The following is a 23,355-nucleotide window of genomic DNA, read 5'->3' on the forward strand; positions in this document are numbered from 1 at the left end:
GTACTTGTGTATGCTTATTTTAAAGATCTATTTAGGTGGCAATAGCTGTGGATGTATTAAGAGAAATGAAATAAAAATTATAGCTTCACTCACTTGCCTTTTTACCATACATAAATAGTGTCCTTCTCTGTCCTCGGTATGGTGTCATTTTTAAACAGTGTGCGTAGTCAAGACTCCACATTTGTATGGAGATCAAGTTTCTAACTGCTGCATGTTTCATTTCTGACGGAAACCTCTTTTAAAGCAAGAGCAATTTGAGAAACCACCGTAACCCACGGGGCTGTATTTTACATCAAGTGCCACTCACGCTTTAGTATATAATTTTTCTGACTAGCTTCATACTTGGTTATGGGATTAACACAAAGCTTTAAGTTAAGTTTGGGGAAAGTGGAAACAATGAGGAACCTTCATGAAGGTCCATGTCCCATTGGCTGTTTGTTTTACAAACCCAAGATCTAGCCGTCTACTCCACAGCAGGGTCCTCCTGTGTACAGCACAGGGAACTATACTCACTGTTTTGTAATAAACTGTAAGGGCAAAGAGTCTGAGGAAGAGTAGATATACATAGATATGTACAACTAAATCAATTTGCTGTATACCTGAAACACAGCACTGTAGATCAACTGTACTTCAATTAAAAAACTACTGAGAGAACAACTATTTACAGCAAACAGCCATTCGCTAAAGCAACAGAACTAAATTTGTTACTTAGTATTTCATTTTATCATCTCTTATCTGTCAGCATGATTATACATTTGGACTTTGTACAGCTGACCTTTCTTAGTAACGACCGGCTTTTGTCACTATTGACACACTGACGTTTCTAACTGAGGTGCTGCCTCCGGTCATCACCCTTGATTCACGCTCAGCAGGAGAGCCAGCAGGAGCCCAAGCAGTACGCTGTTGGTCACACTGCTTAATACCTTCTGTTTATGGAGCATTGTGTGCGGTTATGAAGTTACAGAAGACCACATGCACTATCTTAATTACTGACAGCAATCCTGCCACAAAATATAGCAACTCCGGGAGGGTGAAGTAGAGACTTTTCCATTGCTCTAGTTAGACCTTGTGCAACTTGATGTTTAAGAAATGAAAATCAAGTCAGAATTATACAGGAGGGACCTACTCATGTAAACACCAACAAGCAAAATACTTTAAGTCCATTAAAGAGTGATGACCGAAGTTTCCACACTAGAAGTTTTGAAAAAAATCCTTTTAGGGCTTTCTAATACTATTATAGTCCTAATCCAAGCTAACCTCAGACACTCTGGGTTCAGTTCCAGACCACTGCAATACGGCGACTATCACAGAGTAACATGAATTTTTTGGTTTCCCAGTGCATATAAAAGTTACGTTTACACTATACTGTGTAGTCTGGTAGCATGTGCAGTAACATTAGGTCTAAAAAAACAATATACATACCTTAATTAAAAGAGACTTCATTGCCAAAAATGCTATCCATCATCTGAGACTTCAGCAAGTGGTAATCTTTTTGCTAGTGGACGGTTTGAAATATCGTTAGACTTAACAAAATGTGACACAAAGACACAATGTGAGCAGATGCCCACTGGAAAATAAGCACCGATAGACTTGCTCGACACAGGGTTGCCACAGACCATCAGTTTGTAAAAATCATAGTATCTGTGACACGCGATAAAGCAAAGCGCAATAAAACGAGGCCTGCCCGTACTAGGATTTAAAAGAGGCGATCCGCTTTGTTATTACTTATCTTTTCCTAAATGGTGGCAGCGTTTGCCAGCTAGTGCAGGGCTAATTTGTTATTGGGAGTTTGTGAAAAATTACAGATTTAAGGTAACTTTTCAAAATGCGTATTAGGATGAGTAAAACTACAGAAAGTTTTAAGGAAAGAAAAATACAAATAGAGGTCAGTCAGGTTTGGCAAAGAACATTCTTTTTCTAAACTGCCCCTCAACCTTCCCGTTTTGATATTTAAACTTTATTGTACCTACCTGGGAAAGACTTAAACAGACTCCGTTCAGGGGGGTCTTGCGGAGGCAGCAGCAGGCAGCCTGCAGGGGAGTGGCTCACATTTCAAAAGCTGTATTCACAGGCTTCCCGAGATGATACAGCCGTCTGAAATGCTACATAGAGATGACTTACTTTTCTTTAAACAGACTCTAACCTCATATGGAGTGTTAAGATGACTACTTAGGCTTATATGTGCAATCTAAAAAAAGGTACCAATGAACTTATTTACAAAACAGAAGTACACTCACAGACATTGGTAACTGTAAGTTTGTTTTCTAAGGGGAAAGGCTGGGGGGAGGGATAAATTAGGAGCTTGGGATTAACATATACACACTACTGTACAGAAAATAGGTAACTAATAAGGACCTACTGTACAGCACAGGGAACTCTACTCAATACTCTGTAATGGCCTATATGGGAAAAGAATCTAAAAGAAAAAGAAAAACCAGTGGATATATGTATATGTATAACTGATTCACTTCGCTGTATATCTGAAACAGCATTGTAAATCAACTATACTCCAATAAAAATTAAAAAACCAAACTACTACTTAGAATTTAAGTTGACTGACAGAAAAACAAAATGAAGCTACCAAACCCCAAGCTAGAAAACTGAAAGAATACATTATTTAGACGAGGCCTATGAAAATATAAGCTGGGGGGAAAAGTGAGTAATACTAGAAAGTGTTAAAAACTTATCTGAGAAGGGCTTCCCTGGTGGTGCAGTGGTTAAGAATCCGCCTGCCGATGCAGGGGACACACGTTCGAGCCCTGGTCTGGGAAGATCCCACATGGCGCGGAGCAACTAAGCCCGTGAGCCACAACTACTGAGCCTGCGTTCTAGAGCCCGTGAGCCACAACTACTGAAGCCCGTGCTCCTAGAGCCCATGCTCTGCAACAAGAGAAGCCACCACAATGAGAAGCCCGCGCACCACAATGAAGAGTAGCCCCCGCTGGCCGCAACTAGAGAAAGCCTGCTGGCAGTAACAAAGACCCAGTGCAGCCAAAAATAAATACATTTAAAAAAGGGCTCCCCTGGTGGCGCAGTGGTTGAGAGTCCGCCTGCCAATGCAGTGAACACGGGTTCATGCCCCCGGTCCGGGAAGATCGCACGTGCCGCGGAGCGGCTGGGCCCGTGGGCCATGGCCACTGAGCCTGCGCATCCGGAGCCTGTGCTCTGCAACGGGAGAGGCCACAACAGTGAGAGGCCCGCATACCGCAAAAATAAAAAATAATAATAATAATAATAATAATGATTAAAAAAAAGTTATCTGAGGGTTTAGGTCTAAGACAATGACATAGGAGGCTGCTGAACTCCCCCTCCTCCCATGGACACACCGAATATACCACCGCACACAGAGCAAGTTTTTCTGAAAGAAAGAAAAAAAACTAGCTGAGCTACTCTTACACATCTAGCAAACAAGAAAATACCCACATCGAAACGGACAGGAAAGGCTCAGACATACTCTCACCATAAACCCTAACTCTGGCACACGACCATACACTCAGGTGGGCACTCCCAACTCCAGAGTTCTCCCTGAAGAGCAAAGGGTTTGGACCCCATATCTAGCACCCCAGCAGCCCAACTTTTAAGACTTCCACCTAAGAAATGCACCACCCCCCCCCCCCCGCGCCAAACACCTAGTTTTGGGACTTACGTCCAAGAAACCCACAAGACTATAACTGAGAGTTCTTAGTCAGCTCTAGAGGACTCACCAACTCATACTCTTTCCCTAAAAGGGGTCTATTTGCAGGTATTAAAAGCTGTTGCCTGACAGCCAGGCTTCTAATTTAGCACACATCTAGGGGCTGACAGCCATGCTCCCCAGAGACCAAGAAATCCACTGGATACCTCCTCCACCTACTGCCTCTAGCCTGCTCCAAATCACCAGTATCTCCCAGGAAGGAGCTGATACACACATCTGTGCTCCAGCTTCAGCAGCTGCCGCCCGAGGGACAGATACCCAGTTTGTCTGGCTCTCATGCCCAATAGGGCTTGCATTCACAAGTCCTACAGGACTGTAGCAAACAAAGCAACAGTTCTTAACAGGCACAGGAGCACCCCCTACAGCTATACAACCAGGCCAAGTGCAGAGGGAGCAGGCAAAAACCCCTGTATCTCCCAGTTTGTGCCAGGAAAGGGCCTAACTACACACTTCCCCAGCTGCCATCTGACGGTTCAGCTTCCAATCAACCTGCATCTAGGTGCTGACTGTGATCCTCCCCATTGGGAAACTGACCAGTCTTAACACACCCTCAACTACCAAGAAGCACCAAGAACAAAGAAGGCAGCTTGGACTATTACAAAGGTTTGAGATGCAACCAAAAGCTTGGGCTGGGCTGATCAACAAAGTTCATCTCCTGCATGAGACCACTCTGTCAAGCCTGGGAGAGGTGGCTGTTTTATCTAATGCACAGAAGCCAGCACAGACAGTCGAGGAAAATGAAGAAACAATGGACTATGTTCCAAACAAAAGAACAAAATAAAACTCCAGAAATAGACCTTAATGAAATGGAAATAAGTGACTTACCTGAGAGTTCAAAGTAACAGTCATACAGATGCTCACCGAGGTCAGGAGAACAATGCATGAACAAAGTGAGAATTTCAACAAAGAAAATAACTAAAAGCACCAAACACATCACATAGCTGAAGAATACAATAACAAAAATTCAACAGAGGGCTTCAACAGCAGACTAGATTAAACCAAAGGGTAAGCAAACTTGGAGACAGGTCGCTGGCATTTATCCAGTCAGAGGAGCAAATAGAAAAAAGAATGAAAAAGAATGAAGATAACTTAAGGGACTTACAGGACACCATCAAGTGAGTCAATTATACACATTATAGAGGTCAATGACGGAGATGAGAGAGGGGCAGGACGTTTACTGAAAGAAATAATGGCTGAAAACTTCCCTAACATGGGGAAAGAAACATCCAGATCCGCAAAGTCCAGAGAGTTCAAAAAAAGATGAATCCAAAGAGACATACACAGAGACACATTAATTTTGAATTGTCAAAAGCTAAAGACAAGAAAAGAATCTGAAAAACAGCAAGAGAAAAACAACTTGTTACAGATAAGGGAATACCCATAAGATTATCAGCAGCAACTGTGCAGGCCAGAGAATGAAATGACATATTCAAACTGCTCAAAGAGAAAAATTTCCATTCAAGGATACTATACCCAGCAAAGCTGTGCTTCACAACTGAAGGAGAGAGAGTTTTCCAGACAAGCAAAGGCTGAAGGGAGTTCATCACCACCAGAGCAGTCTTACAAGAAATGTTAAAGGAAGTTCTTCAAGCTAAAATGGAAAGATGCTAATTAGTGATGGGAAAACATATCAAAGTATTGATATACAACTCACTGCTAAAGGTAAATATATTGTTAAATTCAAAATACTCTTACGTTGTTATAGTGGTGGGTAAATCACTTGTAACTCTAGCATTAAGCTTAAAAGCCAAAAGGACTGAAAATAACTATACAATAATTTGTTAATGGATACACGATGTAAGAAAGATAAATTGTGACATCAAAACCAAAATGGAGGGAGGGTATAAATGTAGAGCTTTTGTATATGTTCAAAATTAGGTTATCAGCTTAAAATAGACTGTTATAAATATAAGATGTTTTATGTAATTCCCAGGGTAACCACAAAGCAAAAACCTATAACAGATACACAAAAGATAAATAAATCTAAGCATAACGCTACAGAAAATCATCAAATCACAAAGGAAGAAAACAAGAGAGAAAAAACAAAGGAATTACAAAACAATCAGAAAACAATAAAATGGCAAAAGTCCATACCTATCCATAATTACTTTAAATGTAAACAGACTCAATTCTCAGATTAAAAAACACAGTGAAATGAATCACTTTTCTGTACACTAACTAACACAACATTGTAAATTAACTCTACTTCAATTAAAAAAAAAAAGACACAGTGGCTGAATAGATAAAAAAAAAACCATGACCCATAAATATGCTGCCCAAAAGAGACTCACTTTAGCTTTAAGGACAAACCAGATTGAAAGTAAAGGGAAGAGACAACCAGCAGTTGAGTGAGCAGGACGCATTGGGATGGCAGGGCAGATGCTCATGGCCAGACTGGATCCTCACGGTGCACATTTCTCCACTCAGGGCCGCAGACTGTGGACTAGCGCCCTAGAAATATATTTTTCCAATGTCCCTTGGCAGGGTCTGCCAGGGAGGGGACACATTCCTCCCTCCCCAACATGCGTCCTGGTCCATGCTTGGCTGGTTCTGGGGACTGGAATTCGTTTCCAAGTTTTACCGTAGGCCAGCCTCAGCCAGTGCAAGCACATTGAGAAATTTTTTGCCATCATCTTCAGTCAATAGCACACCCTTTGTGCATGCATGAAGAAAGTTTCCCTTTTCTCCCCTCGCTGCGGCCGCAACAAAGGAACATCCATAAACGAGACCAAAAAAAATGCAGTAATACTGAAAATTTTTCTTTTTTTGTGGTACGTGGGCCTCTCACTGTAGTGGCCTCTCCTGTTGCGAAGCACAGGCTCTGGACGCGCAGGCTCAGCGGCCATGGCTCACAGGCCTAGCCGCTGCGCGACATGTGGGATCTTCCCGGACCGGGACAAGAACCCGTGTCCCCTGCATCGGCAGGCACTCTCAACCACTGCGCCACCAGGGAAGCCCTGAAAAAAATTTTTTTAAAGTGAAGGGAGGGAGGGACTTCCCTCGTGGTCCAGTGGTTAAGACTCCACGCTCTCAAAGCAGGGGACCCAGGTTCGATCCCTGGTCAGGGAACTAGATCCCATATGCCGCAACTAAAGATCCCACATGCCACAACGAAGATCCTGTGTGCTGCAACTAAGACCTGGCGCAGCCAAATAAATAAATACTAAAAGAAAAAAAAAAGTGAAGGGAGGGAAAAAAAATATTCCATGCAAATAGAAGCCAAAGGAAAGCACAAGTAGCTACACTTTTATTGGACAAAGTAGACAAAGCCAAAGACTGTAACAATAGACAAAGAAGGTCATTATGTAATGATATAGAGGTCAGTTCACCAAAAGAATATAACATTTGTAAATATTTATGTACCCAACATAAGAGCACCTAAATATATAAAGCAAATATCAACAGACTAGGGAATTCCCTGGTGGTCCATTGGTTAGGACGTGGTGCTTTCACTGCTGAAGGCCCAGGTTCCATCCCTGGTTGGGGTCCTAAGATCCCATAAGCCGCATGGTGCAGCCAAAAAACATGTATTATATATATATTAACTATATACATACATATATATATACACACACACATATATATACACACACACACAGACCTGAAGGGAGAATTAGATCGCAATACAATGACAATAGGGGGCTTCAATACCCCACTTTCAACAATGGATACATAATCCAGACAGAAAGTCAGTAAGGAAACACTGGATGAAAGTCAGTAAGGAAACACTGGACCAAATGGACTTAATAGACATTTAGAGAACATTCCATCCAACAGGGGCAAAATACACATTCTTCTCAAGCATATGTGGAATAGTCTCTAGAACAGATCATATGTTAGGCCACAACACAAGTCTTAACCAATTTACGAGGACTGAAATCATATACCAAGCATCTTTTCCGACTACGATGGTATGACACTAAAAATGGATTATGAAAAGAAAACTGGAAAATTCAAAAATATATGAAAATTAGACATGCTCCTGAACAACAAATGGGTTTAAAAATAAAGAGAAATCAAAAAGCTTCTTGAGACAAATGAAAATGGAAACACAATATACCAAAACTTATGGGATGCAGCAAAAGCAATTCTAGTAGGGCAGTTCAGAGCAATAAACGTCTACATTAAGAAACAAGAAAGATGTCAAATACCCAACCTAACTTAACACACCTCAAGGAACTAGAAAAAGAACTAAGCCCAAAGTTAGCAAAAGGAAGATAATAAAGATCAGAGTGCAAATAAATGAAATAGAGACTAAAAAGACAATAGAAAAGACCAATGAAACTAAGAACTGTTTTTTTTTTGAAATTGACTCCTTTACTTTTTTTTTTTTAATTTATTTATTTACTTTCAGCTGTGTTGGGTCTTCATTTCTGTGCGAGGGCTTTCTCTAGTTGTGGCAAGTGGGAGCCACTCTTCATCGCGGTGCACGGGCCTCTCACTATCGCGGCCTCTCTTGTTGCGGAGCACAGGCTCCAGACGCGCAGGCTCAGTAGTTGTGGCTCACAGGCCTAGTTGCTCCGCGGCATGTGGGATCTTCCCAGACCAGGGCTCGAACTCGTGTCTCCTGCATTAGCAGGCAGATTCTCAACCACTGCGCCACCAGGGAAGCCCCAAGAACTGGTTTTTTAAAAACAGAACTGACAAGCCTTTAGCTAGATTAGCCAAAAAAAAAAAAAAAAAAAGAGAGAGAGGACTCAGAATTATAAATGAAAGAGGAGACATTTCAACTGATACCACACAAATACACAGGATCATAAGAGATGGCAGTGAACAATTAAATGCCAACAGACTGGACAACCTAGCAGAAATGGATAAATTCCTAGAAAAATACAACCTTCCAAGACTGAATAATGAAGAAATAGAAAATTTGGAGATACCAGTTACTAGTAAGGAGACTGAATCAGTAATCAGAAATCTCCCAACAAAAAAAAGATCAGACGGATTCACTGGTGAATTCTACTAAACATTTCAAGAGTTAATTCCAATTCTTCTCAAATTCCTCTAAAAAACAGAAGAGAAGGGAACACTTCCAAACTCATTTTGTAAGTCTAGCATTAACCCAAGACACAAATCAGACAAAGACACTATAAGAAAATTACAGGTCAATACGCTTGATGAACAAAAAAACAAAAATCCTCAACAAAACATTAGCAAACAGAATTCAAGAGGACCTTAAAAAGATCACACACCATGATCAAATGAGATTTAGTCTAGGGATGCAAGGATGGTTCAACATGGGCAGGTCAATCAATGCAAAATACTTCCTTAACAAAATGAAGGATAAAAACAACATGACTGTCATATTAGATGACACAATTCCACATCCTTTCATGATAAAAAAAACTCTCGACAAACTGAGTATAGAGGGAATGTGCCACAACATAATAAAAGCTACATATGAGAGACAAGCCCACAGGTGTACCATCATTCTCAACAGTGAGAAGCTGAAAGCTGTTCCTCTAAGATCAGCAACAAGACAAGGATGTGTACTTTCGCCACTTTATTCAACATAGTACTTGAAGACCTAGCCAAAGCAATTAGGCAATGAATATTAACGATGAAATATCAGAAAGAGAAATTAAGCGAACATACCATTTACAATTCCATTAAAAAGAGTAAAACAAGCTCATGCAGCTCAGTATTAAAAAAACAAACAACCCAATCCAAAAATGGGCAGAAGACCTAAATAGACATTTCTCCAAAGAACACATACAGATGGCCAAGAGGCACATGAAAAGATGCCCAACATCACTAATTATTAGAGAAATGCAAATCAAAACTACAATGAGGTATCACCTCACACCGGTCAGAATGGCCATCATTAAAATATCTACAAACAATAAATGCTGGAGAGGGTGTGGAGAAAAGGGAACCCTCTTGCACTGTTGGTGGGAATGTAAATTGATACAGCCAGTATGGAGAACAGTATGGAGGTTCCTTAAAATACTAAAAACAGAATTCCCATATGACCCAGCAATCCCACTACTGGGCATATACCCAGAGAAAACCATAATTCAAAAAGACACATGCAACCCCAGTGTTCAGTGCAGCACTATTTACAATAGCCAGGTCATGGAACCAACCTAAATGCCCATGGAAAGACGAATGGATTAAGAGGATGTGGTATATATATATACAATGGAATGTTACTCAGCCATAGAAAGGAACGAAATTGGGTCATCTGTAGAGACAGAGATGCACCTAGAGACCGTCATACAGAGTGAAGTAAGTCAGAAAAAGAAAAACAAATTCCGTATATTAACACATATATGTGGAATCTAGAGAAATGGTACAGATGAACCAGTTTGCAAGGCAGAAATAGAGACAAAGATGTAGAGAACAAATGTATGGACCCAAGGGGGGAAAGTGGGGGGGCGGGGGGGTTGTTGGTGGTGGGATGAATTGGGAGATTGGGATTCACATATATACACTAATATGTATAAAACAGATAACTAATAAGAACCTGCTGTATAGTAAATAAATTTAAAAAGAAGAGTAAAACACTTAGAAATAAATTTAACCAAGGAGATCAAAGATCTGTACACTGAAAACTGTAGGACGCTGATGAAAGAAACTGAAGACAATACAAATAAATGGAAAGATATTTCATGCTCATGCACTGGAAGAATATTGTTAAAGTGTCCATTCTCCCCAAAGCAATCTACGGATTTAATGCAATCCCTATGAAAATTCAAAAGGCATTTTTCACAGAAATAGAAAAAACAATGCTAGAGTTAGTAACTGTAAATTACACCACAAAATAAAATGAAACCCCATATAGGTAAAGCAATTTTAAGAAAAAACACAGTTGGAAGCATCATTCTTCCTGACCTCAAGCTATACAACAAAGCTATAGTAATCAAAACAGTGTGCTATTTGCATAAAAACAGACATATAGATCAATGGAACCGAATACAGAGCCCAGAAATAAACCCATGTATATATGGTCAATTGATTTCTAACAAAGGAGCCAAGACTATATAAGAGGGAAAAAATAGCCTCATCAATAAGTGGTGTTGGGAAAATTGTATAGGTGAGTGCAAAAGAATGAAACTTGACCCCATTACACCATACACAAAAATCAACTCCAAATGGATTAAACACTTGAACGTAAGACCTGAAACCATAGGGGGTAAACATTGGTCTTGATGATGATTTTCTTTATTTTTGCTTTTTGTATCCAATCAAACAAGTGAGACTACATTAATTAAAAAGCTTCTGCACAGCAAAGGAAATAATCAACAAAATGAAAAGGTAATCTACAGAATGGGAGAAAATATTTGCAAACCATGTTTCTGATAAAGGAATAATATCCAAAATATATAAAGAACTCATACAACTCAATAGCAAAAAAAAACCCCAAGCCATTCAATTAAAAAATGGGCAGAGGAACTAAATGGACAATTTCTCCAGAGACAACATACGAGTGGCTAACAGGTACATGAAAAGGTGCTCAACTTAACTAATCATCAGGGCAATGCAAATCCAAACTACAATGAGATATCACCTTGTACATACTTAAATAGCTATCATCAAAAAGATAAGCGATAACAAGTGTTGACGATGTGGAAAAAAGGGGACCCTTGTGCACCGCTGGTAGGAATGTAAATTGGTACAGCCACTATGAAAACACTATGGAGTTTCCTCAAAAAATTAAAAATGGAACTACCATATGATCTAGCAATTCCACTTCTGGGTATTTAAAGGAAATGAAAACACAATCTTGAAGAGATATCTGCATTGCTATGCTCACTGCAGCATTATTCACAATAGCCAAGATAGGAAAGGACCCGAGCGTCCATCAAAGGATGAATGAATAAAGAAAATGTGGTATACATAACCACAGTGGAATATTATTCAACCATCAGAAAAAAGGAAATTCTGCCATTTGCACGAACGTGGCTGGAACTTAAGGGCATTATGTTAAGTGACACAAGGTAGACAAAGACAAGGTCTGTATGATCTCACTTATACGTGGAATCTAAAAAAACTGAACTCTTAGAAACAGACAAAAATGGTGGTTGCCAAGGGCTGGGGGTGGGGAAGAGGAGATGTTGGTCTAAGAGCACAAACTTGCAGTTGGAAGATGAGTCAGTTCAGGGGATCTAATGTACAGCAGGATGATTATAGTTCATACTGTACTATCTACTTGAAAGTTGCTTAGAGTAGATCTTAAATGTTGTCACCAAGTGGTAATTATGTGGCATGATGCAGGTGTTAATGCTCTGGTGTTTATCAGTTTGCAATACAAGTATATCAAATCAACATGTTCTATAGCTTAAACTCACACAATGTCATACATCCATTATATCTCAAAGCTGGAAGGGAAAAAGAAAGTTACCTGAGGTGCTGTTGAAAGAGAAGATGCCAAGTTCTTGGTGGCGATGAGGCTCTGTGTATGATGGGCAAAGTGTAATAATGAACGATGCCTGGACAACTAATTTCTTCACATTATTTTCAAAGGTATACTTAAATGAAAAATTCCTTAGAAGCCTAAGGAATAATAAATATCCGCAAATCTCCTTCCCGCTTTGTCATGGAACTTAAAGGCCAAACAAGTTTCACCGGCAACGACAATTGAGCCCAGTCTGTATACATAAAGGGAAAGGAATCCTCTAGGGTTTTACTGAGCAGACAGACCAGCCCAGCCCTGCCTGTGCTAGATGCTGGGTGACCACCTGTTAGCACTGAAAGTCTCACGTCCTGGAAAACCCCTAAGGCCAGGCACCCTCAGAGGAGTTCTGTGTGCACTTTTTGGTGACTATACCGGCAGTGTCATTAAAGAACTTTTCCGAGACACTCCCACGTGCAAGCCAGACGCTGGGCTGAGAGCTGCACGGGTACAAAGATGAAGGGGAGGGCGAGCAAATGAGTCCCCTCTTCCCTTTGTGGAAGTTATGCTGGTGCTGCATTTGATTGCAGTTTCCTAGATTTGGGCGATGTGTGGTTTCTAAAGGTCATTCTGGAGAGGGACATCTGATGGGTGACCCACTGCAAGTCCCAGGATGTCTTCCACCAGACCAGCTCCAGAACAGCCCAGGTCAGAGGCAGTACTGGTCTCGACACCTGGGTATACATCTGGGCTCTGTGACCTGATGGCCATGAGACCTTGGCCAAGTCACTAACCTCACTGTGCCTCGCGTTTCCTGATCTGTAAAATGTGGACACTCACAGTACCTACACTTTGTATGGCTGATACAAGCACTAAATGAGTTAATACCTATAAAGGTTTAAAACTATACCTGGCACACAGCAAGTGCTCGATAAATGTTACCTTCTCTTTTATCACCATTTCAGAAGGGTTTGTGTTGATTATCAAGAAAAAGATGTCAAAAGTAAAAGACCAGAGGTGATATAATACTATTTCTAGAGCCTAGAATAGAAAAACCCGTGTCTCTATGTTCAGGGACAAATCACAAACAAGAGTGTCAGGGAAGACGGCCTTCTGTTTGACAGCTGGTAGCCCGACTCTGGAGAGGAAGGAACACAGATGAAACTTCCAAAATGCAGGCCTAGAACTTGACCAATAAGGTAAGTTTTCAAGTAGACATAACCTAAGACAAAAATGCAAAAAAAAAAAATTAGCAGCTCATTTCAGTGTAATGAAGGGCCTAAGAATGAGACATGCTGAAGAGGTGTCCCTTTGTGTTTTTTTTGAACTGTATTTTATTTTTTATACAGCAGTGTCTTATTAGTTATCTATTTTATACATATTAGTATATATATGTCAATCCCAATCTCCCAATTCATCCCCCCGCCCCACAGATGTCACTTATTTTTCATTTATACACTATAGTACCAAACAGAATTATGAAAAAAAAAATCACACTGGATCACACATGATTTTTTATTGAGCATTTCGTCTTATCACAGAGAAATCATAGGCCTTTAGTTACAGTATCTGAGTAAGCAGCTGCACAGCAAGAACACGGTTACCAAGTGTCATCTGGTTCCTCGTGAGAAAAGCCTGTCAAACTAAATTAGGGAAAGACAAAAAATTTAAAAATTTGTTAAATTCTTGTTAAGTTTATTCAGGGATCTCTGTCATGCTCTCTTTCCTTCCCTGTGGGATTTCTGCCCTTGCTTACGATCTGCATCAGTAGCAATTTCACAGGTTACAAAATGCAATCGATTTTTTTTTTTAAGTCAGTCATTTTGACTGATTCAGTTTCTTAAAGGCAAACTCAGATATCTGAACCTTTCCCTGGCTGACAAAAGCAGCAATATGATAATGGTTTGCACAAGAACACAACGTAGGGGACGCCATACCTTTCATCTTTGTCACTAGATGGCAGTGTGTCCACTTGTGAGTCCTCTATGACCACCTTTTTTGAACTCTGACACAAAGGGGCGGGGAGAAGAATTTTGCAATTAGATGTGGATTCATTTTATTAAACACTTTATGATTTCTCTAAGAACTACTTTTGAAATATATATGTAATTTAAGCGTCTAAAAAAGCAGTGACTTTTAAACTTGACATTTAGCAAGCACATCAGAATAAACTACCTGGAAGGCATTCTCAACACCCATAGTACTTTAGACTTACATCAAATATTACTGTCTTAGGGCTAATGCGTTCAGTATTTGTTCATAGGGCTTTCATTACATTTATTTCTTGTTCTTAAAATAATAGAGACATCCCAACTTTCACAAACTTTGACAAATCAAAATCTCTTCAATCTTTTACCCAAGCAAAAGGGATGACATTTTGTCAGGAGTGTACTGAGGCTCCATGTGAACTCTGGACTATCTATGCTTTTACCTTTGTCCCCAGTGGAGAAGGCAGATCCTAATCCCCCAGGTTTCAAGTAAACCACAGAAGCCCTCGGCACCCGCACCCACAGACGCCCGTCCACAGCATCGGCACCTTATCTGTGGTATCCCGGTCTTGACCCCATTGGAGGATCTTCATGTACTTCTCTAAAGGATTTTCACTACAGACAGATTTAGATTTGTCTTTCGTTTCCTGAATGCTCATTTCGAATTCTTTTTCCATTTCCATCTTCAACGATTCTTCAATTAGCCTCTGAAACAGGTGAGGGCCAAAATAAGAAATATACAATGACATCTTTTAAAACTTCTAAGGGTTGAAAAATGCACAGTAATATAATCCTGATCCTTTAAGTACAACCTGCATGCCAGAGAACTGTTTCTTTTTTTAACTGAAGTCATTGCTACTATCAAAGGGGGATAAAAACCTGTCATCTCAATGAAGGAAAGGATGAATCTGCCTCAACTGTCCTGTGCTGTAGACCACATTAACCAGGAGGCCAAGGACCCCTCACACGGAGGATTAGTTCACATAAGCCTCAGCAGGCAGGCGAAGTGGCCCGAGTCACCCATCTGGGACCAGAACCAGGGCCAGAAGAGCACCAAACGCGGAGGGCAGGGGTGCCCCGGAAGCCACCTCCCTGGGGTTCCTTGAGTCCCAGCTAGCCAACCCTGCGAGTCTCTTCTTTCAACCTCATTTGCAACGAGAAGATCAACAGCAAAACAAGGTCCTCCTCGTTTCCGAGCCTGTTTTCAGGACCAGATGAGGATGCACATGAATGGGGCTGGCCATGCTACCCTGAACCAGGAAAGGCACGAGGCCTGCACGCCCCGCAGCCGTCCTCAGTGCTCTCCAGCAAAGAAGAGGGTCGGAGGCCACCAGTGGCTTGTTCACTTATCTGCCGCTCCTAGGACTTCAGGACACACGAAGGACTCACCCTCCCAAGAGCAGGGCACTTGCTGCAGGGGGCCACGAAGCGGCTAGGACAGAGAACTCACTGCGCATCCTCACCCTTTCCTGATCCAGCTTTTCTACTTCTTGCCGTTCCCTTTCCAGAGCTTCTTGCCACCTGCTCTGCCTCTGCTCTTCTCCCTGACTTCGTTCCTTTGCTTGTTGTTCCCATATTGTTTCTTCTTCCTCCTGTTCTCCAAGTGGTTTCTGATCTACACCTAACGAGACAGAAAATAAAGAATCAACAGCTTCCAGCAGCAGACTTTTCAAACAAACTTGGGATCGGCTTTGGCAGGGGCCTTGCCAAGCCCCAGGGAGACCGCGTGATTCTCGGCCGCCTCTGTGCACCTACTTTGAGCAACTGCTCCCCACTCACGGCCTTCGAGGCTCCAGACCCACTCCCGGGAGCGAGCGCCGCCCACCTCTCACCTCACTGAGATGAGCCCAGGTCATCCTCAGCACCACGACATCCACTGTCCTCCCCTCCGCCCCCATCTCCTCCTTCCTCCATCCTTGCCAAGGCAAGCCCTGCATTTCTGCCTCTGCATTGGTTTCCAAGCCCGCCCCATCCTTAGGATTCTGATGCACACACATTTGTCCCCATTTACTTCCACAGCACTTTTGTCACTCCCCACCCGCCACCCACTCTCACAGAGGCACTCGAGTCTCCTGAGCCTGGAGCACGACAAAACCACCACCCTCCCCGCTTCCCCGCTCGGGCCACCTTGCCGTCACCCCACTTCCTCCGGGCTGATCCCTCCCCGGGGTTTTGGTTAGCACCTCCGTCCTGGTCATCCCCACACATTCTCTCTCATCCTGATCTCTCTCCCAGGCCTCACATCCGTGCTGTCAGCGGGGCAGTTCCCTGCCAGTTGCATTCCTGTCCCTTTCACTGCGCTCTTCCTACGCTCTGCCCAGCAAGCCACCAGGGCTTATGGCTTCTGCCTCCGGCTCCCACTGCTGTGGTGAGGGTCCTTACCACCAGCTCCTGCACAGCTCCACTACCGGAGTCTACGCTCTCCCCAACACCAGTCGCTTGGCCTTCAAACAACCCCGCTTCGTTAGCACCAGTCACTCCCTGAAGGCCAGGATTTGCTGTGTGTCGTCTCTGCTCTGGCAGGGTCCACACCCACGGCAGCCTAGGCCCCGACACCCTGCCTTTTTCTTTCTGCACTGACTTCCTCCCCATCACCACCACTCCTGCACCTGAAACACCCTATCCCCGCGCCAGCACACTCACCAATCCCCGACTCCAGCTGCTCTTGCCTGCTCCCACCCTCGCGTCCGCGGGCTCCCCGACCCGACACGCTCCCTCCCCCGCCACCCCTCCCACAAAACCCTACCTACCCCGCGAGCCCCAACCCAAGCGCACCTACGTGTCCCCACAGGGACAGGGAGCCTCTCCAGCGCCATATTCACACGGTATTTCGTGCCTGCCTTGCCCCAAACCCTGTGTATCTTTTTACTACTTCTATTCCTTCCAGGCGAGGCCCATGCTTTAATTATGTGTTGACTCCCTATAGCCCACAGCACAAGTCCCTGTGCCTCACAGGTTTAATTAAATTCCAATCCTGCTGATGATTATGCTGACCTTTCTCCACCAGCTCCAGTCTACAACCTCATTTCTTCCCCCCTAAACAATGCTGAGAAACAGACAAACTCGTAGATTTACACCAGAGGACTTTGAACCTCTTTGCCATGCCCTGTTCTACATCACCAACAGAACTGAGCTAGCTTTCCTAATAGGAGAGAGGTAACAGTCTTCTCTGTCCCTTGATCCTGGCCATGAACTTGAACACCAGAGGCGGCAGCTGGTCATTTCCACAGGCAGAAATGCAACCTTCTGCCTCCTTGCTGGGGGAGAAGGGTCACTCCCAAATGGTGTCGCTTTCTCACATGGAACAGGGACCTCAGATAGGAATGCTGTTTGGTGCCAATTTAAAAAGTTAAAGAAGGAAGAAAAAAGGGCTCCTTCTTTGCCGTGGGGTATACTTTGTGGCTGCAGAGTGGCATACAAAAACCTCTTGGACAAAAACCTCTTTGGATTTTTTAAAAAAAAAAAAAAAGAAGCTTTTCCACTGGGCACCTCAAAGATACCAAATTTCAGCCTTTTCATTTCTCTTTGGGCCCAGATGCAGAGGTCACATGAACAGCAGAGAATTTCTCAATGATCAAAATGTGGCCACACTACTTAATAATCATTTAAAAAGCCATTATTATAATCTCCATTCCATCTCAGAGGCAGAACACCTATCTACTCAGTTGGTTTTCCTTATTCTATTATTATTATTTTTTTTTGCGGTACGTGGGCCTCTCACTGCTGTGGCCTCTCCCGTTGCGGAGCACAGGCTCGGGACGCGCAGGCTCAGCGGCCATGGCTCATGGGCCCAGCCGCTCTGCGGCATGTGGGATCTTCGCGGACCAGGGCACGAATCCGTGTCCCTTGCATCGGCAGGCGGACTCTCAACCACTGTGCCACCAGGGAAGCCCTATTCTATTATTTTTATTCCCATCTCTGCCAGACGGCTGCCCATCAGGTCCGCTCTCAGGTGGCCACCATCCCTACTCAGTACCCATCCGACTGGAGGTCCTTGGTGATGGCTTGCTGACCATCCCACCCTTTCACTAGAAGCTCTGTGAAGCAGGGACTTGGGCTGGTTCACTGCTGAATTCCCAGCCTCCATGAAAGTGCCCAGCACAGAAAAAGCTCTTGATCAAGCTGCCCTGAAAGAGTGCTTTCCAGAATGATTTACGTGGGAATCAGCAAAATCAACCCTCTCAAAAAACTCTTGCTTCTGTCAGCAACTCACATATTCCTGAGTACTGTGACTTCAAACAAACTGCTTACAAGAGGCTTTACGTAGGTTTGGGGGATGATGTTCTCGGAATTTGCAAACGACTAGTAGGTGGTTTTACTTGAGGAATTGCCAGTATAAGGCTTCAGCACTTTGCTCCAAGGAGAAAAGGACCTGGCTATTGGCCAAGCCCCGAACCAAAGCTCCCATCTCCCCCTCCACAGGCTGCTAAGGGAAGGGGGGAGTCTGGAGAAGGGAGAGGGAGAGACAAAGTGGGCCAGACAAGTTAAGTCTGATGATCACTTTTCCTCCAATATCATCAGCTTTTCTGAAGACTGAAATATAAAGGGTTAACTTTCCTAATTTTTTAAGGCATGAAGGAAGCAAAGAGACAGAAAGAAAAATAATATTAATTATTATTATTAACATATCTCATTAGTTAAAGAAAAACTTACTTGGGTACTGATAAGAGACACGTCTGGCAGGCACAGTGGCTGCAGCACCGTCCACATGAGGCACGTTGCCAGCAGGATGGAGGCCGTCCATCTCAAACTGCCTCGGTACGTTCCCTGCATCTACATGAGGTGCAAACGAGTCCCCCATGAGTCCTTCACAGCAGCAGCAAGAGAAGGGAGGGTGGGGATAACTCCTTGCTGAGCATTTAAGTTTCAGACAAAGCAACTGGGCCAGCTCTTTCCTTACAGGATTCTAGGAAGTCAGCCTAGCCACTTGCCAATGTATCTGTTTCTCAAAGCATTCTTAGGAGATTCATTTACAAATTCAATTTGTTACCCAGTAGGAAAATCAATCCAGTGACAGAAGAATTCACCTGGCTTGGCAGATAATCATTTGAATTCTATTTAAATATCAATGATTTAACAAAGTTAATGAAGTTGGTTACAAAGATTTGGTAAAACATACTAAGCCCTTTCGTTTACCTTTTCAAAATACTATACACTCGGACTTGAGGATGAAGCTCACAAGGCAAACAATAGGTTAATATACAAATATAAAGACTTCCTGGGGGATTGGATCAAGATGGTGGAGGAGTAGGACATGGAGCTCACCTTCTCCCACAAATACATCAAAAATACATCTACACGTGGAACGATTCTCACAAAACATCGACTGAACACTGGCAGAGAACCTCAGACTTCCAAAAGGGTGAGGAAAACGCCAGGTGAGTGGGTAGGATAAAAGAAAAAAAAAAAGAGAGAAAGGAATCGGGACAAAACCTGCGCCCGTGGGAAGGAACTGCAAAAAAGGAAAGGTTTCCGCACCCTGGCAAGTCCCCTCACTGGTGGGGAAACAGAGACCTGCACAGATGGCTGGTGCTGCCACCCGGCACCCCTCAGCCTGCTGGGGTGGTTGGGGGCTAGGTGCTGAGGCTCAGGCTTCAGAGGTCAGAACCGGGGAGATAGCCTGAGGGCGCTCGGGTGTGGTGTGTCATAACTGGGGGAGTATGGGAAGAAGCCTGGGACGGCCAGATAGGCAAGGCGCCGTTGTTGGGGGACGCGCAAGGAAAGGAGCGGGACCACCATAGGAGCTTCTCCATGCGCACTCTCAGGTGGCAGGGCACCACTTACACAAGCTCTGGGGGCGGGTGCAACCACTGCCACTGCTGAGGATCCCACAACCGGGCACCAATCACTGCCCCTGCCCTCCTGGGAGGATGTTTTGGCCGCACACCTGCACAGCCCCTATCACAGGGATAACAACCAGCACACACTGAGGAAAGAGACGGTAAACATCCAAACCAAAAACGGCCCTCACGCAAAAAGAATACTAAACTCACACAAGCTATGCAGGGAAGCTTTTGCATATAAATAGCGCTCCAAGACCACAGTAGATAACTGTTTCTCCTAAATTCACAGAGTAAGAGAAATATAAGTAAAATGCAGAAGCAGAGGAACCACTCCCAGGTAAAAGACCAAGAGAATTCCCCTGAAGGAACAAACAGTGAAACAGACCTCTTCAGTCTAACAGACACTGAGTTAAAAAAAAAAAAGAAAGAAAAGAAACTACTGAAGGAATTAAGGAAGGCTATCAACAGAAATGTGGATAACTATAAAAAGGAACTAGAAACTATAAGGAGGAGCTAAGAAAAATTAGAAAATTCATTTGCCAGTACTAAAGGGGAGCTAAAGGCAATGAATACCAGAATGAATAATGAAGAAACAATAAGTGATCTGGAAGACAGAATAATGGAAATTACACAATCAAAACAGCAGACAGAAAACCAAATGAAAAAACAAAGCAATGTAAGAGACCAATGGGATAATATAAAGCAGGTCAATCTACCCATAATGGGGATTCCAGAAGGAGAAGAAAGAAAAAAGGGGATAAAAAATGTATTTGAAGAAACTATGGCTGAAAACTTGCCAAGCCTAAAGAAACAGATATCTAGATAAGGAAGCACAGAGAGTTCCAAATAAGGTAAACGCAAAGTAGACCTATACCAAGACATATTATAATAAACATGGCAAAAGTTAAAGAGAGAATTCTAAAGGCAGCAAAAGAAAAACAAAGATTAAAAGATTAATTAAAAGATTAAAAGATAATTAAGATTAAAAAAAACTTAAAACAAAGATTAATTAAAAGGGAACCCTCCCATAAGGCTATCAGCTAATTTTTCTAAAGAAATGCTGCAGGCCAGAAGTGAGTGGCAAAATATATTCAAAGTCTTGAAATGGGAAAATCTGTAACCTAGAATACTCTACCCAGCAAGATTATCATTTAGAAGAGGAGGAGAAATAAAGAATTTCTCAGACAAGCAAAAACAAAAAGAAAACAGCAATACTAAACCTATCTGAAAAGAAATATTGAAAGGTCTTCTCTAAATAGAAAAGAAACAAAAAGATACAGGAAGGATGAAATCACTATTGGAAAGTAAATCACTTAAATTAGCCAGTATATATAGATCAAAAAGAAAAAATCAAAAACCAATTTGTGAAAGCGACAATAAAACAAGGAACAGCAAAAGGATAAACATGAAGACGTAAAAAAAAAGGACATCAAAACCATAAAAGGTGGGGAAGGAAAGTAAGAAAATGTAGACTTTTTTAAGAATGTGTTTGGGCCTATATGACTATCAGTCTAAAACAAGCAGATACAGGAAGGGGTTCACATACTTGAAAAACAGGGCAACTGCAAGTCAAAAACATACAATAGATTCACAAAAACCAGAAAGAAAACACAAGCATAAAGGGAAATCCTCAAACCACAAAAAGGAACAAAGAAGAAACATAGAATCAACTGGAAAACAAGATTTAAAATGGCAATAAATACATATGTATCAATAAGTACCTTAAATGTCAATGGACTGAACGCTCCAATAAAAATACACAGGACTTCCCTGGTGGCGCAGTGGTTAAGACTCCGTGCTCCCAATGCAGGGGGCCCAGGTTCAATCCCTGGTCAGGGAACTAGATCCCACAGGCATGCTGCAACTAAGAAGCCCACCTGCCGCAACTAAGGAGCCAATGTGCTGCAACTAAGACCCAGCACTACCAAATAAATAAATTAATTAATTAAAAAAAACAACCACAGTGGCAGACTGGATTAAAAAACAAGAGCCTACAATATGCCGCCTACAAGAGACCCACCTTAGCGCAAAGGACACACATAGATGGAGAGTGAGGGGATGGAAAAAGATATCATGCAAACGGAAATGACAAGAATGCAGCAGTTGCAATACTCATAACAGACAAAATAGACTTTAAAACAAAGATCATAAAGAAACATAAAGAAGGACACTATATAATGGTAAAAGGATCAATACAAGAAGAGGCTTTTACACGCATCAACATATATGCACATAATATAGGAGGCACCCAAATACATAAAACAAATACTAACAGACATAAAGGGAGAAACTGATGGGAATACAATAGTAGTAGGAGATTTTAACACACACTAACATCAATGGACAGATCTTCTGGACAAGATCAATAAGGCAACAGAGGTCCTAAATGATACAGTAGAGAGGTTAGAATTGATATTTTCAGGACATTATATCCAAGAAAAAGAACAGAATATGCATTCTTTTCAAGTGCACATGGACCATTCTCTAAGACTGACCACATACTAGGGCACAAAACTAACCTCAACAAATTTAAGCATACAGAAATTATTTCAAGCATCTTCTCTGACCACAACAGCATGAAACCAGAAATCAAGCACAGAAAAAGAAATGAGAAAAAAACGATTACACAGAGACTAAACAACATGTTACTAAAAAACCAATGGGTCAATGAGGAATTCAAAAAGAAAATTAGGGACTTGCCTGGTGGTCAAGTGGTTAAGACTCTGCATGCCCAATGCAGGGGGCCTGGGTTTGATCCCTGGTCAGGGAACTAGATCCCGTGTGCCGCAACTAAAGATCCCACATGCTGCAACGAAGATCCCACACATGGTGACAAAGATGCCACGTGCCACAACCAAGACTTGGCACAACCAAATAAATTAATAAACAAATTTTTTTTTAAAAAAAGAAAAATTAAAAATACCTTGAGACCAATGGCAATGAAAACACAACCATACAAAATCTATGGGACACAGCAAAAGCAGTTCTTAGAGGGAAGTGCATAGCGATACAGGCTTTCCTCAAAACAAACAAACAAACAAAATCTCAAATAACCTAATATGCCACCTCAAAGAATTAGAAAAAGAACAAACAAAACTGAAAGTCAGCGGAAGGAAGGAAATAATAAAGATCAGGGAGGAAATGAATAAAATAGAGATTTAAAAAACAATAGAAAAAAATCAGTAAAAACAAGAGCTGGTGCTTTGAAAGGGTAAACAAAATGAACAAACCTCTGGCCAGGCTCACCAAGAAGAGAAGAGCGACAATCCAAATAAACAAAATAAAAAAATGAAAAAGGAGAAATCTCAACTGATACTTCAGAAATACAAAAAACCGTAAGACAATACTATGAACAATTATATGCCACCAAATTCAACAATGTAGAAGAAACGGACAACTTTCTAGAAACATGCAGCCCACCAAAATGGAATCAAGAAGCAATAAATAATTTGAACACACCGATCACTAGAAGTGAAATAGAATCCATAGTCAAAAAACTTCCTACAAACAGAAGTCCAGGACCAGATGGCTTCACACCCAAATTCTACCAAACAT

General features: G+C 42.2%; 1 protein-coding gene across 2 annotated transcripts in view; it reads right to left on the minus strand.

Annotated features, from left to right (window-relative positions):
* Positions 1-13,536: 13,536 nt before the first annotated feature.
* Positions 13,537-23,355, minus strand: part of OFD1 (OFD1 centriole and centriolar satellite protein) — a 63,651-nt gene continuing 53,832 nt past the window's right edge. For both annotated transcript variants that reach the window (XM_060003038.1, XM_060003039.1), the window contains 5 exons: positions 18,671-18,790; positions 15,481-15,638; positions 14,566-14,724; positions 13,967-14,034; positions 13,537-13,672 (listed from right to left, as the gene is read on the minus strand). In XM_060003038.1, the coding sequence (XP_059859021.1) occupies positions 13,630-13,672; positions 13,967-14,034; positions 14,566-14,724; positions 15,481-15,638; positions 18,671-18,790 (548 nt within the window). In that variant the 3' untranslated portion in view covers positions 13,537-13,629. The remainder of the gene's footprint in view (positions 13,673-13,966; positions 14,035-14,565; positions 14,725-15,480; positions 15,639-18,670; positions 18,791-23,355) is intronic.

This window comes from Delphinus delphis, chromosome X (assembly GCF_949987515.2).
Source record: "Delphinus delphis chromosome X, mDelDel1.2, whole genome shotgun sequence".
NCBI lineage: Eukaryota > Metazoa > Chordata > Mammalia > Artiodactyla > Delphinidae > Delphinus > Delphinus delphis.